A 19,064-nucleotide genomic window follows, 5' to 3' on the forward strand; every position below is an offset into this window, starting at 1 on the left:
AGTGCCTCTGTCCCCAGTTGGTCGCTTTGCCTGTAGAACAAGCACAGTCTTGCTCAGGGACGCTTGCTTTTTCGGTGGTGTCCTTACTGAGAATTTCCTCTCGGCACTTGCCAGGCATCCAGTTGCAACTTGCCTCTTGTATCCATTCCTATCCCAGTGGGGAGAATAAGCTAATTTCATTGTAGCTTAGTCCTGATTTTAATTGACTGTGATACGAATTAAGTGTTCAGAAATTCTGTCATATCCTAAAGGAATGAAACGCATGTGAAGGCTGAAGCAGCCCATTGAATAGGAAGAAGAAAGGGCTCCTCATCTGACCAGAATCTCTTTATTGTCTTGCAGAAATCAGGAATGGAAACCTCAAGGCCATTCTAGGCCTCTTCTTCAGCCTCTCCCGGTACAAGCAGCAGCAGCAGCAGCCCCAGAAGCAGCACCTCTCCTCACCCTTGCCTCCTGCCGTGTCCCAGGCGGCTGGGGCCCCCTCCCAGTGCCAGGCTGGCACTCCTCAGCAACAGGGGCCAGCCACTTCCCAGGCCCCGTGCCAGCCTCACCAGCCAGCACCGCATCAGCAGTCCAAAGCACAAGCTGAGATGCAGTCCAGGTGGGAGGCCCTCACCAACCAACGATTCTGTTTTTCAGGTGCCCTCCTCCACGCCACCAAATTCTAGCCTATACTGAATGTGTTTTTCATTTGAACTTCTTCCTGGTAGTTAGTGGGGAATTAGCGTGACCTTGAAATGGGTGCAGTGAGGCCTCCTTCTGTGCCTGGTGGTGATATGTACTTTTGTAGGTCAGAATCGCCAGCAGCCGAAGCTAATTAGCTGCCCCCACAGTAATTCCAGCCTATTTATTACACACACACTCATAGGCAATAAACAGCCCCTAAAATAGACTTCAAACCCCTTTTGTGTGTTTGCCTACAAACCGGGTGTTCAGAGTGAGACGTGAGAGTAATTTTACTTATTTCAAGCAGAAGTTCTGTTCCAGTGGATGCCTCTGCTTTGCCAGAAGAGAAATATAGAGAACACTGAAGAGAGGTGGCAGGTGGTTCTTAGCAGGGGAGGAGGCAGCCACCTTCCCTGAGAGGGGCAATATCCGTGATGGGAGCAGTTTCCATTAAATATGACTGGGTTTTGTTGAACTTAGACAGTGGGAGCTGTGTTGTGTTGAACTAAGGGAGAGTCCCACTATACAGGAGTGATCTCTCCTGCTCTGCAGGGTTAGGGCCTGGAGTTTGCTGGTGTTCTCAGAGGGACTGATGCTTGCCAGTCAGACTGATGTACAAGCAGATGCCACGGTAGTTACCATCTACTGTGTTACAGTGCAAATAGCTTTATTCCTAAACAGCTCTGCAAAAGATCACCCTGTAAAACATTTGTTTTAACAGCAGGAAAAAAGGAGGGGATAGAGAACTAGAAAGTTTTTGACTCATGGTAAAGTTCTAAAGAAAACTTCACAATAATTGTTTTCTGTTAAGCCGTACGTCTGTAACTATAAAACCTAAATGTCACTGATCCAATTGATTGCTCGATTTTATCTAATCTGTGCTAAAGAGTAAGACTTTTCTTTCCGGTCTCCCAAAGCCCCAGCATTAATAATCTAAGGCTTCTTGCACACCTTGATACTCTTTATCACCCGTTGTCTTTGGATAAAGCATAAATCTACTCAGACACAGCAGACACAGCAGCTGCCATATAGAGAGTTACAGCTTTTTTCTCCCATGAGACGTGCTATTTCCCACTTGTGATGGTGTTAAAACCAGCAGTGATGGGTATAATGTAAATCAGGTCCTCTAATTAATTATCTAATTATATCCATGGAAATTGGTGGCACAGGAGAGATGCCTGGACTAGCAATGAGGAATAGACAGTCAAGCAGCCAGTCACTGCACCCTTTCTGGAAAAATGCCCGAGTGGAAGGCATTCTTTAATGGACCCAAATGATTCGAATGATCAGGGCATCATTTCCCGGACTGTTCTGCAGAGAAATCATTGCCTGGGGTGTTACCTTGGGTTACATTGCAGGGGAAGAGCTCTCTGGTGGGGGGAAATTGGGAGATAATCTGGCTTAAGTTGTTATAACTGTTATGGCAGGTCTGTTCGGATCCCTGAATCTGCCAATATGCATGTTTTTAGTTAGTGTAAAGCTTTCTAAGTGCCAGGCACTGTTCTCGGTGCGTGGGAATCAAAGATGAATGAAATAGCCTAGGTGCCTTTTCTGTGCATGCTGCTGGGGTAGGCAGGCAGACAAGCAAATAAACAGGGGTGGGGGAATATCAGATAGTGCTGAGAATTATAAGATGACAGGATTCAGAGGGACTGGATTGCTAATTTATGTTGGGTTCCTGGGAAGGTCTCTCTTAAGGACATGGCACTGAAGTTGGAGGGAGGTGAATGACAAGGAGCTAGCCACGTAAAACTGAATTGCCAAGTAGATCCAGTAGAGGAGCAGCTGTGCCAAGGCCCTGTGGTAGGAGTAAGCTTGGCATGAGGAGCAGTGGGGAGGCCAGTGCGGCTGCCTCTCAGTGGGTGAGGAGAGGGGGAAATGACAAGGTAGCCTGGAAGCAGAGAGGACTGCTACTACTCATGTGGAAGACAGCATGACTGGCAGTCCCTGGAGTTTGTGCAGTGTGGCACTGAGGCCAGGTCATAGCTATCTAAACTGAGTAAAGAGTTTGGACTCTGCTATAAGGGTGACAGGAAGCCATGGGATGACCAGGAGAAAGACTTGATTTGATTCACAGTTTTAAAAAGGCACCTTTGCTTCTCTTGGGAGAATAAAATTGTGGGGGAGCATCGGTGGAAGGAAGATCCCTGGTTCAGAGCCCTTTGCAGTTCTGTGATAGAGGTGTGGGTCAAGGAGGTGGGAGCAGATACAGAGATGGACCAATTCAAGATATTTTGGAGATGGAGCCAGGAGGCCTGCAAACAGACTGACTGCAGTGAGGGAAAGAGAGGAATCGCAGGTGAAGCCTAGATTTCTGGCTTGAGCACTTAGGTAAGTGGTGGTATTATCTACTGAGATGAGGAAGCCTGGGAGAGGAAGAGGTGTGCGTTGAGAATCTTGAGAAGGGGATGTGGAAAGGAGCATCCTACAGGCTTGGCCGCAGCACTCTTCTGTTTCACAGAGCATCTCACTGTACAGGGTTCTGGAGAACATTCACTGGGAAACACTGGCGTGTGTCACTGAGCTCTGCTGGCCTGAGGCATCCGTGGTAGGCGTTCATTTTCTTAAAAGAACCAGATGTTCCAGTCAGAGCACCTATCTCCCAGTAGGAAAACAACATCCTACTATTAATAAATGTTTTACCTGAAGAACAGCCAAGCTCACTTAAGCCAGATTTTTACATTCATGTATTCCAGCTACAGAGGGCTTCCTGCCATCATGGTCCCCGACCCTACAGGGACTGAGCTTTGGAGTTGTTGTGTCCTCACTCACTCCTTTATCTTGCCCAGATTGGGTTACTTCTGTAGATGGCTAGTTTTATCCGTTATATAGCAATACTTTCTAATTTTACTTCCAAAGGATAATCTTTTTCTCAAGGTCTGGCGATGAGATACCTCATGCTAACACTCTGGCTATAAATTTATGAATGATGAAATTACATCACTGGCTCAGTTCCATTGTATTGAGGCTAGAGCCTCAAGTTCTCTCTTTGGTAACCAAAGTCCTAAGGGTAATGCTTTGGACCCTCGATCCCTAATGCCACATGTTGGTGGAGGCTTCAAATGCCATCTTTGTATGGTCCTCTGTTAGAATGCTACCAAATACAAACATGCCGAAAAATGATTTTGAATCCATCTGGGTTCAGCACCTCTTGGGGCAGCAAACTCTAAAACTTGGCATCTTTCCAGGAAATTTGCTGATAAAGGAGTTGTGGAAGTTGGTGAAGGAAGTCTGAAACCCTGGCACAGAGACATCAGGGCACCTCCTTCCTGACAGCCTTGTGGAGACTCACTTTACCTCTTCAGCTCTTGTCCCAACTTACACAGTGGCCGAGAACTTGATCCACATTTCACCCCATGAAATTCCTCCCCTGTATGGATTCCAGGAGAGGAGCATAGTCTCCAAGACTTGCCTCCCTCTCCATCTGTGCCTACCTTACATGTGATCAATATTCAGTTGTTTAGGAAAAAAATCCAGAAAATCGCTTTGGTTTTTTTTGCCATTCTCTTCTGTCTCTTTGCTTCCTAAGACTAGTGAAGCCAACATGTGTTTCTCACTTCAGATCTTTTTATGAACATGGTACAGGACATATGGATGCAAGAAAGATAAATATTTCTATTTTTCATAGGTCAATAATTAAGTTACCTTTTTTTTTTTATTAAGTCCAATCAAGATTCTTCATATATACAAATTTATGGTCCAACAAAAACAGAATTAAGGAAGTTCAACAGGCTTTAAGTGGGCTGGCCAATGGCTCACTTGATAGAGTATGGTGCTGATAACACCAAAAGGGTTTGGATCCCCGTGTTGGCCAGCTGCCCCCCCCCCCCCAAAAAAAACAAAGAATACCCAGCAGGCTTTAAGTGACCATTTCTAGAGCATTAAGAGCAAAACTTCCCAAGACTAGCAAACATTTTTACCCCCCCCCCCTTTTTTTTGGATCAACTTGATGGGATATATCAGGACATTCATCTGAAAATCACGTGGTATGACAAGCATGTGAAATAGAAACATCTCAGTACTTTAGAAAGGTATAAAATTTACTTGTCAGAGTCCCCTTGTTTTAGGGTCTTATTGTGAAAAGAAGCCCTTAAGCTAACAACAGGCAAAAAAGATATTTGGTGTTTAAGGAGAAAAAGAAAAAAAAAAGGTTAAAGTTCTTAGCTAATCTTAATAGCAATTTGTTCATGTTAGAAATAAATCAGTAAAGTTTGACCTAGAAAGAAAGCTGCATATTGTGGAAAAAAGTAGACAGAGGGGGAAAAAACCAGGAGCTTTCCCATTGTCATAAGACTCTGTTATTTATTTGTATGTCTAATGTATCTTCTTTCTCACTCATCTCTTCCACTTTTTTCTTTCCTGTCATGCAGTGTGTCACCCAAGGAGTCATCTCAAAGCAAAATCATCCGCTTCACTCTGGGCCAGAAAAAGATCTCTAGGTTAGACATTGTCTTTGTCCTGCAAAGCATGGTTTAAACCCAACCCAGTGTTCCATTGTTCCCTCTGCTCTGGCTGAATTTCCTCTGGTCCCTCTCCCCATTTCATGTTTGCAGTTCCAGAAAACCAGACATGCTTTGGCTAATGATCCAACGTTGGAGAGTTTTGAAGGTGGCTTTGGGATTATTGAAAGTGTGTGTGTGTGTGTGTGTGTGTGTGTGTGTGTGTGTGTGTGTGTGTGTGTGTGTGTGTGTGTGTGTAAGTATAACAGAATGTAAGTGAGGTTGAGGTATACATGACACTTCTCATTTAATTGATTTTTGGCTTCGATGGCTTTATCATCAGAATCCATTCTGATTTAGGGAGAGGTGAGTTTCTAGGTAATCTCTGTAGTGGTTTTATAATGGGTTTGTTCCCTGCTTTGTCCTGGCCCTAATCCTACCTCACCTGAATCTCGTTTATGTGTGTTGTGCTTTTTGTTGTTGTTAAAATTACTAATATGGAATTGGTGTTCTCTTGAGTTATAAAGACCTGAAGCATGAATCTAAAGTGGTCAGAGGAGACAGAAGAGCAAGGCAGCTATGTCTCATCTTTGCTTCTGGGTGCTCTAGCATGTCATGGGTTCCCTGAAAATAAAAAGTCAGCTTGTTCACTAACTAGTTCTCTTGATTCTGCTTTTGGCCTGTCTGCTGCATCTTAGGAGGACCCATTCCAGGGTGTGGGAAAAGCCAATTACATTGTTGTATCTACTATTATTTTAAAGATATCAACAGCTAACATTTATTGAATGCACCAGTTTGAATGCATTATCTTGTTTAATCTTCACATCAGTTTTCATGAGGTAGGTCATGTTTATCCCCATTTTACAGATGAGGAAACTAAAATTTAGCAAGTTAGGTAATTGGTCACACAGGAAGTAGAAGAACCAGGATTTGAACCCAGGGGGGTTAACCCTAGAACCCTCACTTTAACCATAGTGTTACACTATCCTCCTCCTCCCCCTGCTTGAGTTCTGGTATTTATGTAGTTGTCAAAGCTGCTTTCTAAAATCTTATGTTTCAACCATAACTCTCAGCCTTTTCCCTTCCATTGCCCTTTTAGCATCCTCACAGAAATTGCTGCTGGGGTAGAATCTCCTCCTCATTATGACTAGTACAGTATTTGTTACTGAATCCTCATTTAAAGGTTCCGTCTTCATTCATGTAACAAATATGCACTGAACATCTGCTTGCTGCCTTGGTGCTAGGCTCCAGGTGTCTTTTCTAACCAGAGTTTACTTTTCTGAAAAGCTTACACCTGGGGAGACCTGACTCGGGCTCTGCCTGGCTGGTGAGTGGCAGCTGCACGGCAGTGTGCTTCTCTGTAGAGCAAGCCAGCGTGGTACCCAGACTCGCTCCAGCGGGACAGGAGGGAATCTGGGTGTGTCACCGCTGCTGGTAGCCATGCCCAAGAGTGACTCCTTGCCCAGACAAATAACTTGAGGCCCAAGTCAGAACAGACACCCGCTGCTGCTCTCGCAGACTGGTCCATTGCCAGTTAACCTAAGTGTCATTCAAATGCATATGCATAGGAAAGGAAAGGGGAGGGGTGGGCTTGGAGGAAACTTGAAATCTAGCATCTGTTCCCACGATGTGCTCCACCCTGGAAGATAAAGAAAACAGGAGCTAGCTGGGAAAATATCTAATTGGAAGCACATGCGCATCCTGTGAATGATTTATCATCAGTCCCAGATGAGGGAAGGAGGCGGTGGGAAGAGAGGAGGGACTGAAGATGAGGGTGTGTTTACCCTGAGGCTGCGTTAGGCACAACACTTCCAGGCTCACCATAAGCCAAGGTCTGGCTTTCCTTCAGTGTTATCCCCCTCACCTATGGTTTCTCTTGGGTGCATTTTATCTCTGCTGAGGCCAATAAAGGGATGTTTGTCATTTCATTATTTTCCTAATACTCTTCCTTGCCTGCCTTGTACCGTCACTTCCCCATCCCCAGCCTTGAGCACGATCCTCATAACAGTTGTAGTTGATCAAGCCCCAAGTGTTGCAGTAAACTTTGGTTGCCAAAAGAAGCAGTGCTACCCCTCCTGGCTAAGTAGGCCACCTCCCCTAGAGCTCTGGAAATAGGCGTCTAGTTGGAGTGCAAACAGTGACTGAACACCTGCCAAAGCCAAACACCTTGCTGGGCACCCAGGATACTGAGCAGAGAGGGCAGCCTCAACCTTGAATCTGGATATGGGGAACAGGCTTGTGGAGGGACTTGGCACAGGGATGAAGGGTCTCTGTGGATTTCTGCCTTTGACCACTATTACTGCCCCCGGTATACGTGGTGAGCCCTAGTTATTTAGGCTTATTCTACTTGCGAGTGCTAGAGACATAGTGGCTAAGAGGTGCAGTCAAACCTAAGTGAAAGCCCATACTCACCAGGTACTGTGTTACCTGAGCAAAATATTTAAGCTCCATGAGCCTATGTGTTCTTGTTGGTAAATGGGGCCTGCCTTGCCCATTTCAGTTCCTTATACCTGCATGTAATCATGCACCATAAGTAGCGGATATGGCAGTGTTGGTGTTTTGGGTTGATCTTGCACAGGTAAGGCAACCAGGCTGCCTCCAGTGAGTCCCACAGAGTTGATCTCTGCATGACCATCTTCTGGAAGGAAACTAGCGGGGTTAGTAGTTCAGTCCTCTCTGCCCAGCTGCTGAAAAGCAGATGCCATGGAAATGAGAGATTAGCATTTAATCATCTTGTCTGACAAAAAGCGTCTCCGATTATGACCCCCCAACCCAGCATGTGCACACAAGCTGCCATCCTCCCTGGGAGGGGCCACTCTCTGCTCCCAGCCTTTGAAGTGGTTTTGGGGGAAAGAACTGCCTTCTTCCTTCCCATCAGCACACACAGCACATGGCGTGGAGGAGCGGGATGCTCTCATAGTTATGTGTCAGTAACGACAGCTTCACTGCCCTGCCTGCTTAGCTTTGCACACATTGGAGGAGAAATTGACTAGGGCTCTAATAGCAGCAGGATTTTTCTCCCACCTCTTCCCTTAAACTTAATTAAAAAAAAAAAAGAAAAAGTGTATGTTTCTGAGAACCAATATGTGTCCTCTGTCATTTTATAACTGTTGTTTGGACATGGACTGATCATGAGAGGTCTAGTTCCTCTCGGAAAGGAGCTGCTGGGACCTTCTGGTGCTATAAATGACACAGAGTTGACCTGCCGTCCTCCCCTCTCGCTGCTTTTCTTCAGTGAGGCAGGCACAGCGGGCAGCATCTGTTGTGATACCTGCAGCTGTTCCACATGAGCAAGACCCAGCTCTTCAGCAAACAGGGATTCTAATGCTACAGACAGCAGATGCTTCCAGGCTGGGGGTTGATAGAAGTTCCTGTGATGCACAAGGATGTTAACAGTAATGAACTTCAAAATGTTAGCCAGAGGCCTAGGGTCTGTGTCACTGGTATACTAGAAGATAGTTTGCTTTTCAACTGTAGCTCTGCTCTCAGCTTCTTTAATTAATGCCTCATTGCTGAAGGGCAGGACAAAGTCCAAGGTTTGTAGTTTGATATGGTCTTCCCTGCTCTGGCCCCACTTGCTCCTCTGGCCCCATTCCCTCCCACTCTGTCCCCCAGGTCCCAGCACACAGCGGCTCTTTTTTTCCTCTGTACTTTTAACAGGCATTCCCTCTGTACGGCACTCTCTGTCCACTGCTCAGATTCCTATTCAGCATGCTGGATCTTGCTCTGGTGTCTCTTTTATTTGGAATCCCCCTGACCATCCCACCAACCTTCAAGATTATCATTTTCCTTCTCTGAATTACTTCTGAGCTTCTCATATTCTATCAGTACACACACAACCTAGATGTCAGTTGGGCTCAGCCAGCCCCGCACTATCTAGGTAAGACCCAGTGTTGTAGCTCTACTCCTTCTTCAGTGTGTAGGAAGTCCAACAACCTCCCATGAGTGCTCAGGTATCTGAAGTTCTGATGGTCACCTTTGACTTGGAAATCCTGCATTTGAAATTCAACCTGAATTAATTCAGTTTGTGGATCTACTCAGCATCCTGAGCAATGTTTTGGTTCCCTTGTAGGTGAGTCCAGACTGAGCCTTTTTTCTTATTTTCCACCCACTACACATTCATTTGTGGCCTTTGTATGTGAGGTGGGTTTTGCTGAAAATTTCAGACAAATGGAAGGGGCTTACTTTGGAGCAAGCAACAGTCTAAAACCATTTACAAAACAGAATTCAAGTTTTAAACTACAGTGTCAACATAGATTCTATCTGAAACATGGAAAAAATTACTTGGTCTCCACCCAGTTTTCTGATTTGATCAAGGTAGGGGAGCTGTCCTGACTAGGGTGTAGTGGCAATGGTGGTAGAGAGTGGGCATGAGCTGGCTTGAGCTGTGTGGTGGCTTTTGGTGGCTGTGTGCCAACCATTCTATATTGGCCATGTCAGCTGTCTCCAAGGCCCTCAAGAACTCTTTCTCCATGTTCCAGAAAACTTGGCACCACCCTGCAGCCATTAAAATGATGCGCCATTCCCATCGGAGAAGCACCTGGATCCCTGGCTCAATGAAGAGATTCTGACCATTCCCACCCATAGGAAACTTAGTCCAAAACTAGGAATGTTTCACTCCAGACAGTGGGGCCCCCAGATAATTTGAAGGTGCCCCAAGTATAAGATCTTGGTCAGTCATAGATAAATGGATGAAGTAGTTTATCTTCTGGAATGTTCCTTAGGGAGAAGATGAGCCCTGCTTGCCAAAGCCTGTCTTTCCTCTTTGCTCATGTTGATCTCAGACTCTTGCATGTTGATTTTTGTCTAGCTCTCTTCTGATACTGTAACCTAGACCCATTTATTTCCTTCCTTATTTAACTGGTTCTTTCTTGTACCATAGCATATTTCCTTTACGATCTTGTCCAGTTCCTTTATGAACCTGTGCTCAGCAAAGACGATGAGAAGGGGAACTAACAAGCATTTAGTACTTACGATAGGCCAGACATGCAGTCCCATTTCAATTTACAGCTATCCTATCAGGTGGTTTATCATTATCCCACAATTCAAGGTAAGGAACATGAATCTCAGAGAAGGTATGAGACTGGTTTAATTTGTTGTGTATGGAAAAGCCTGTATTCTGTCCATTAAACCACACTGCCTCATAGAAGACCAGATTGCTTGCCTACCTCATCAAGGTTGTACCTGTCCCAGCCTATGCTTCAATTGCTTGTCTCTGTAATATCCTTGTTCTGTCCTGAAAGTCTGGTGAGGTCCAACCCTGGATCAACACAGTGGGTGCTCTCCAGCACCTCTGAAAGGAACACTTCTTTTTCCTCCTTGTTGCTTTTGCTTCCCTGCTCTTTGCAAATTCCCCGCCAAAGTAGAATGTGTGACCTGCATTACCCCACCCCACTTAATACCACTGCTGTGACATCATCTTGGAACAAGTCTATAATCCTTTTCCAGGCCTATCTGTGGGCATAAAGACTCCTGCAGACTATAGCTGGGTTAAATAAGTCCAGCCCAAGGGAGCCCCATATCTGCACCTGCAGAAGCTCTACTGTTCGATGTAAGTACTCAGATAACACCGACTGGAAAGACTTGCAGGAAGCAGAACCAAGAGGTACCAAGATCCCATTGCTGGGGCTCCTTGACCAGTTGTGCTAGCCACATCTAGTCCCTAAACACAGACACTGGCACTGCTATTTTTTTCACCCCACTCTGTGCCTGTCTCTGTGGGGTAAATACCCTTTCCAAACAAGATGGAGTAAATTAACAGAGGGACAGTTCCTCCTAGTGCAGTGGGAAGTGAGGGCTTAAAGTGCTCACTGCCATCTGTTGGGGGAAGATCTAACCCCCTTTCTTTTCTCCCTGCTCCCAGTCAGGGAATTGGGCCAGCTTCTTCCTAACTGTATAAATTTTATAGTCCTCTCACACCAGCTCATGTTCTCTGTTTACTCTACAACCATCTTTCTTGCTCAGCCAACAAGAAAAAGTTAAAAGTGATTGCCTGCTTATATCTAAAATGCTTCCAGACTGCAAACTTCTTTGGTGCTTACAGATTTGCATGGAAAGAGAAGGCTGAAAGCTTTATGAGTTGAAAATTCCGACTTACCATTAGATCTATTGCTATTCAACTGAGGTTCCAGTGGCTTTTAAACATAGCTAAGTGGGTTTTAGCCAAAAGATATAACTAAACATTTCATCATTTATTCATCTTTCAACTTTGATTATTGGAAACAGCCTGCTTAGTAAGTGCCTGGACCAAAATTCTGATCTGGGGAGTCTTACTCATAACTCTTTGGGGAATGGGCCATATCTTTAGACACATTACAAAGAAGTCTGTGACTTGATTTCCCAAACCACCCAAAATGAGGTGTTTTATTTAAAGGGAAAGTGTGTGTTTGTCTTTAGGCAAACAGATTCTTGCTGATTTTACAGATCCAATGTAAGTAAGATTTTATCCATTTACTGTGCAGAGAAGCTGGGCTTCTGCCTCAGAGTAATGCCTATATAGACAGGTTGTCAGGTGTTGAAGGAAAAATGTATGTCTAGACAAGTGTTTCCAGCCAGGCCTTAACTTTCATTGCAGATGTGTTGGGTTCCGAGTGGTAGCAATTCCCTTTCTTACCATTATAAATTGTGTTCTTTTCTTGATAGTTACATCCCTGGATTAAGGCAAACACTGTTTTCAATAGCTACCAGAAGAGATGCACACACAGGTAAACAGTATGGAGTTAGGCCTTTATGTTCCATGCCTAATAGAATTAGAGATGACGTGGCTTAGCCTTATTGAAAAGAAAAAATACCCAACCCAGAGGAAAAGGAAGACAAGCTTTGTATTTTTAATCAGCAAACATATTTATATACTTTTCCTTCAAAATTTATTTCTCTTTGCTCAAAGAAAAACCATTCACATTTTGGTATTGGACTTTGCTGGGGTCATTACTAGTCTACATGTTTGTAGTGGTTCTACTAAATCCTTTGACTGGCAAACCTCCACAGATCCAATGTCTTGGATCGTTTCTTTTAGCTCCTGCATGGTTGCAGTTCCTTCTTCTGAGACACCGCTATTCTCCTGAGACTGAGTGCATTACCCTGTTGCTTTTGCATTTTAGACTTCCAGGTCCTACCATGAGGGTATCCGCTGCAGGCAGCGAGGCCAAAACACGTGGAGGGTCAGCCACTGCTAATAACCGACGGAGCCAGAGCTTTAACAACTATGACAAGTCTAAACCAGTCACCTCCTCACCCCTGCCCCCAACACCAAGCAGCCATGAGAAAGGTGAGTTGTCTTCTTCATGGTCCTTTTTGACATCTTCCTTTATAGCAATTCCTTTGGGTGAGTTTGGTTGGGGTTGGGGTTGGAGTTGGAAAAGAATGGTAAGAAAGGTTCACAAGGACATATCTGGCTGGCAGGAACTTTGTTAGCACAGTTGTTAATAAAGTAGGGGAGATATTGTTATATACATAGTCTCCAACAAGAATTACTGTATCTGTTTGGATGGTGGCCTATAAAATACTTGGCTACAGAGAGAAGCAATATAGCATTTGGAATCTGAAAATAAATTTTCATAGAATTTATGCTGTACACATAGGTGGCTTTCCAGAAATGCAAGCTTCTGGGGCATGCATTTGAGAGCTGATAATCTTTTTACCCATCAGAAATGTGAGGGGAGTTAGGAACAAGGATGTTTTTACCTTTTGAAAAAATCAGGAATGTGGATTGGCTAAGCAAAGATCTTGGCTGCATATAAGGAGTAGATAGCATTGCTCTTGGGGTTGTGATGATGTAACTTTTGCCACAAAAGGATATGATTTTTTTTCACTATACATATTACTGAGCTTTTAGGATGGAGAAAATGGATGAATAGCTCTGTAGAGGTCTTACCTGGAAGAGAGTAAAACAAACCTTTGCTTGCTTCAGTCTGTATCTCTCAAGACATTGCAGAAACTGAGGCAGTTTAGAAGATCATCAATAAGAGGCAGAACCCTCCTTCATTTTTCCCAGGCAAAGTGGTCTAGACTTCTTTGGGGGATGTACCCAGGTCCCTTGGAAGCATTTCCTACCTGGCCGTGGGGAAGCTTCCTAAGGCTTCCCCTGGACAGTGTTCCTCCATTCTACTGAGACCCAAGAGAGTTGCCACTCACTCCCTAGAGTGCTCCAGGAGCCTGAGCAGTCCTCCTACAGGAATGATACCAGAACCTGCACCATCTACTCCTCCAACCCAGGATCACTTGGTTTAATGGAGTTGAGTTCCCTCAAGAGTTTGCTAGCCATTGTATCTTTTTGCCCCCAAAATATGAAGGGAATTTATATACTGCTGACAGATATACATGGCAGAAGGTTTTCCAGCCAAGGCATTGAGAACTCTACAACTAGCACTAAAGCCATAACCAGGGTGTCTCAACCAGTCAAGACTTTGTGATCCAGCCCTTGGTTTCTGCCTTGAGTAAACTATTTTTCTTCTTCTCTCTTTTTTTACCCCTTCCCTCCCTCTCCTCCTTTCCTTTTCTTCACCATACCCGAGTGTGTTCTTTTCAAAAGTATGCTTAGTTATAAAAATAATATACGTTTGTAAAATAGTACAAATATATATCAAAGTTCTCCTTTATATGCTCCTTAAAGAGTACCAATATAAACCATCCTATACATGTCCTTCTAGAACTTTCACAGTACATTATATACACACACACACGCACACACGCACACATATGTACACACCTATAATATATGGAAAGGTTTTTGTTTTTTATGTTAATAAGTAAAGGCTAAATTTTCTGAGTACTTACTGTATGCCTCATTTTATCCCCATTTTACAAAGAGTGAAACTAAAAAAATTAAGTGAAACTAAAAACTAAGAAAGGTTAAGTACTTGTAAAGGTCGCACCAGAGATAGTGAGAGGTGGAGCTGGATTTGAACCCAGGCACTTTGGTTTCAGAACCACGATTGTGTGCTTTTCCTGGAAGTGCAAAGCAGATGCTTAGAGCCTTGCCTGTCGAGGGCTGTTGGAATATGCAGACTGACACAGGAGGGGAGAGCTGGGAAGGTGTTAGGTAAAGCCTGTGAAGGGTCTCTCCTGGTGGACCAGTCTGCCCTTGTGTCATGATCATCTGGGGAGCAGCTGTCATTAAAAAAAAGTCTGAAGGATAGATGTGAGATAAAAGTCTAAAAATGTGAGAAAATGTAAAATTTCCTTGTGGCTGGGAACAGGTGTGGGAGGATACTGTGTTCCAGAGCCTGCCACAGATTCAGGGCCACTCAGAGAGCCCAGCCAGGTGCTTCTGACCAGTGCTAGGACAGCCACCAACCTGTCCCTGCCCTGGGCAGGCCATCCCATGTGTATGCCAAGCGATGAGGTCTCTTAAAGGACTGTGGCTGTGAATTCTGATAGAGGCAATGACCCTGGGAAAGACTCTAGTGTCAGAAGAAAGGGAAGTCATACTTATTTATGAAGCATGTATTATTTGCCAGTGACTTTGATTTTTAGTATCTTACCTGATCTTCATAAACATTCTGTGAGGTAAGTACTATTAACCCAATTTGACAGATAGAGAAAATGAGGCTAACTGGATTCAGTAACTTGTCCTGTCTGATAATTCAGCTCTGGAGTTCATATCCAAGTTCATCTCCAGGATTTGAACTCGGTCCTGTCCTTGGCGAAGTTTGTTACAAGGATGAAGTGAGGAAGAGCCGTGAAAACATTTCGTGAGCTACAAAGTTTGCAAACTCCTGGGAGGATTCGGGATGATACAGATACCTGGTGGTTGTTCCAGGAGTGTGGGAGGGTGTACTTATTATCCCTCCCCTCCACTGGGGAGGTGTATAGAGCAGGCTTGGGGCAGGCCTGAGTGCTTTTTATACTAATATTTTCCCACCGTCCTGAGGAAAAGAGCCAGTGTGACTTTATTTCCAGAAACTTCTATTTCCTTCTCCTTTTTGGTCCCTATGATGTGCCCCCTTAACCTGAGCTCTTTACCCCAGCTCATGAAGTAGCCAGCTTACATGCAAAATATAGAGTGTGGAGAGGGGTCAGAAATAACTCAGCAGCTGGTGATGTGTGAGACACACAGGTACTTGGAGGCGTGTGATCACGTCCTTTACCTTGAAAAGTTCCATCCTGGGGAGGGATGCCCTTGCTCACTGTGGCTGGTGCTGCAGTTGAGGAAAGGACCGTTTGCAGAGGAGGTGAAATCCATGACACAGTCTCATCATCTGTGCCCCTTCGTCCTTTATCAAAACTTTCTTGTGAGTGACTCAAGCCCTGATTGGATTGTGTTCTGGCATTTCACTCTTGGGTGATCCAATTCATAGACTTTTTTTTTTTCTTAATTGTAGTAAAATACACTAACATAAAGTCAACCCTTTGAACCATTTTTAAATGTAAAGTTCAGTAACGTTTAGTATATTCATATTTTTGTGCAACCAATGTCCAGAACTTTTTAATCCTGCAAACTGAAACTCTGTGCCCATCGAACAGTAATTGCCGTTCCCTGCTCTCACCAGCCCCTGGCAACCGCTGCTCTACCTTCTGTTTCTATGAGTTTGACTGGATCCCTCCTAGAAGTGAAATCATACTGTGTTTGTCTTTTTGTGACTGGCTTATTTCACATAGCATAATGTCCTCAAAGTTCATCCATGTTATAGCATGTGATTCGTAGACTTTAATATGTGACCCAACGACTCAAGAATTCCACTCCTAGGAACTGATATGATCACATCGGTAAGTTAAATGAGAAATTCATTATCCTGCCAATAAATGACAAAAATATTTCAACATTTAGTCCCAATTTTTAAAAAGTATTGAGGAATAAAAAATTATAACAGGCAACTTTTCAACCCACAGAGCACTTTATGGTTTGTGGGGAAATTCTAACAGATTCTTCTTAAAATCATGCCCTCTCTTGCCATCATCACTGAATTTAGTTCTGGTGATACGGAATGATCAACTGAGATGTGAAACTCAAGAAAAGTGATAGAGAATACTTCTTAGCTCGACAAAGCCTAGAGACTCACACGAAATTCATTAGATTGTTTCATAAGGTGGTGGTTGATATATAAAAACCAAAAATGTTCCTGTACAGCAACATAACCTACTAGTTTTCCTGAGGACTGATCTCAGGTACTGCCTGCAGGATTTGGAGGAAAGTCTGCAGAGCCTGTAGGAAACTTGCTGGTTGTCTGTGGTATCATCACTGCCATCATGGTCAGGTCACCTTCGGTCTCATCCTCTCACTCCTGCAAGTAGCAGTGAGTGACCTAACCTGAGCAATCTGTGAGCAGTTGTGGCTGTGAAAAGTCAGCATCCAGGCACGACCCAGATGTATGGGGGCCGCTCACTTCCTCTGTTGACTCCCAGTGGCCCTCAGGCTCCAGACAGATTCACAGATTTTCAGGGGAGAGGAAATAGCTGCCTTTTCAAACATTTGGGATATTATCTGTTTTCTCTTCCTTCTGTCTTCTCACATCCTCTATATGGATTAACACTGCCAGGAGTCTAGTATATTTGTGAAGTATTTGGTCCATCATATGAATTGGAAACGTTTGGTATTCCTGGACTGACTTCTGTGCATATGGAAGATGTTCTCTTCTGAATAATGTGGTTTTCTTTATTTTATAGAAAGCATATACTTACTATATTTTCATTATAAAATTAATCATGTAAAAAATATGTAAATAACTTAGAAATTTATTAAAGGACATAGAACCCTACATAATCCTACCTCCTAGAAATAGCCGCTGTTTACCACTTATTTTATATTACTCTGTATTTTTTCCATGCATATGCTATCATATTTTGATAGATAAAATTTTCCTAGTGTTTACTGCTTGCTAGATATTATTATAAAGTGCTTTATTAGTAACTGTTTAATTCTTCAAGAGCTCTGTATATACAACCCCCCTACCCCCCACATATTAAATATAACTTTTAATTGGTATGACTTAATTTATAAATCACCAAACTTTGGACAGCCTTTTTTTTTTCTATACATATAGGTCACTCTCTCTTCATAATAGTTGCATAATATTCCACTGTATGGATTTACCTTAATATTTAATCACTTTCATTTAGGTTGCTTCTAATTTTTTGGTATTATTAATAGTACTGAGATTAATATTTTTTTTTACATGTATACACCCATTTCAGTGGAATTGCTGCATCAAGAGTATGTACATTTTACAGTTATTTTAATACTTCCAAATTTTGCTCCTCAAAGGTTGTACCTATTTATATTTTCATCAACAATGTATGAGAGGGCTAGTTTCCCTACACACTTGATACCACTTTTACCACTCTCTTGGGAAAAAAATACTTTCATTTTTTTAAAATGAGGCAAATTATTTTAAGGAGCTGAAATAACAAGAACATTTGTGTCGGGTCCACCGCTGGCCGACCCGTACAGCCCTAGCCTTGTTATCAGTCTCTCCCTTGGTGTCCCTTCTGGTGGGCGAGTGGATTGCCCGGATTCCTCTTTCCCTCTTGTCCCTGTTGGAAGGAGACGGGGGAAGAGAGCCGTGAAGAGAGGTGAGCACAGCCGCCGGCCCCAACCAGCCGGTTTAAGGACACTTAGACGCGGCGGGGGTTCTGTCGAGCAGTTCCGTTTATTATCACACAAGCGCTTGCTTTTAAAGGCAAATGGGGAAGGGAGGTTTTTACATCCTCCAGTCAGCTTAAAGGTTACGAGAGCATGCGTCCTGTCTCAGTGCCTAGCTATTGCAGTCACGCAGTGTTCATGAGCATGGAAGCGCGTATTTGGCCAATAAGGGCTAAGGCAAGGTTCCCACAGACACTCCCACCCTACTTCCTCCCAGCGCCGTCTTAGGCTGCCACGTTAATACGCCCTTGTGGGCCCATAATGGCGCCACTTGTAATGTCACTTAAGGTGGTGTTAGTTTTTAAGGCCTGACATATTTGCTTAAAAACAGGCCTTGTTTACTGACACTTTGCTGTGAGTGACAACTAGTGGTCTTGGCATAAGACAAAAAGCCCTTGGGTTTGAGATTATGATCTCTGCTCTCATGATACTTCACTTCTCTAGCCTCAGTTTCTCCTCTGTGAGTGAGTCTGCAGTCTTCCATCACTAAACTGCTGTGGAGTGTGAGTGCATTCTTCAGTTTGTACTGGCTGTTGGGCTTCGGCTAATGTGAGCGCCACCCACACTTTCTGTTGTGTTCCCTCTGTGGTCTTCGTTCTCTCTGTCACCCTTTCACTCTTTGTTCACTCCTGCCTGTCATGGGGAAGAGAAGAGCCAGACGTGGCTGGAGACAGAGTTCTACAGCTGTCAGCACTATGTCACATCTGAGTAACATTGGGACCATTGATTAAAAATCTCTGTCAACTTGTCACATTGTGGTTGGTGAAGCAAGTTGTTTATCTGAGTTAGTGATTGGGAGACGTAGCTGTGGAGAAGTGCCCATGTCCTGCCATTAACTGGGATTCTGACATAAAATTACAGTTAGACTAGATAGAATTAATTCAGTAGTCCAAGTCATACAATAAAGAAAGTTGTTGGGGTGTCTGGTTTCATGTTGTTTCTTTCGTTCATTCATTTCGTCACAGTTTATGGAACAGCCACTGTCCAGCTTTGGGCTGGTTATAGTGACAGGTGTACTGAGACACAGGCTCTGCTTCCCAGGGGCTCTATTCCAAAATAGAGAGATGGTCAAAGTTGTCAAGAAAAAGGTGAACTTAGCAGGAAGGCTCAGGGAGGACTTCTGATAAGTGATATCATTTGCATTGATTTCTATCCCCAGATTTTTGCAGAGAGAAAAGGAAGGGAAGGCTGGGAAGGAGCGACTCAGGCTGCTCCTCTGGTGTGGGTGTTGGTCAGAGAGCATCTCTACTGGGTTCACCGTATTATTAAACTTGTGTTCTATGGAGGGCCTGTAGAAGGTAAACTTCTCCAAGATTGTTTCACTGATGGGGTAGGGCCTCCCTTGGTCATCAGGAGACCTCTGTCATTCCTAGAGCTGT

General features: G+C 43.9%; 1 protein-coding gene across 3 annotated transcripts in view; it reads left to right on the forward strand.

Annotated features, from left to right (window-relative positions):
* The window catches only part of NAV2 (neuron navigator 2), a 288,936-nt gene that overhangs the window by 67,097 nt on the left and 202,775 nt on the right, over positions 1-19,064 (forward strand). For all 3 annotated transcript variants that reach the window (XM_063095507.1, XM_063095508.1, XM_063095509.1), the window contains exons 5-7: positions 343-601; positions 5,037-5,105; positions 12,206-12,372. In XM_063095507.1, the coding sequence (XP_062951577.1) occupies positions 343-601; positions 5,037-5,105; positions 12,206-12,372 (495 nt within the window). The remainder of the gene's footprint in view (positions 1-342; positions 602-5,036; positions 5,106-12,205; positions 12,373-19,064) is intronic.

Source organism: Cynocephalus volans, chromosome 4 (genome assembly GCF_027409185.1).
Source record: "Cynocephalus volans isolate mCynVol1 chromosome 4, mCynVol1.pri, whole genome shotgun sequence".
In the NCBI taxonomy this organism is placed as follows: Eukaryota; Metazoa; Chordata; class Mammalia; order Dermoptera; family Cynocephalidae; genus Cynocephalus; species Cynocephalus volans.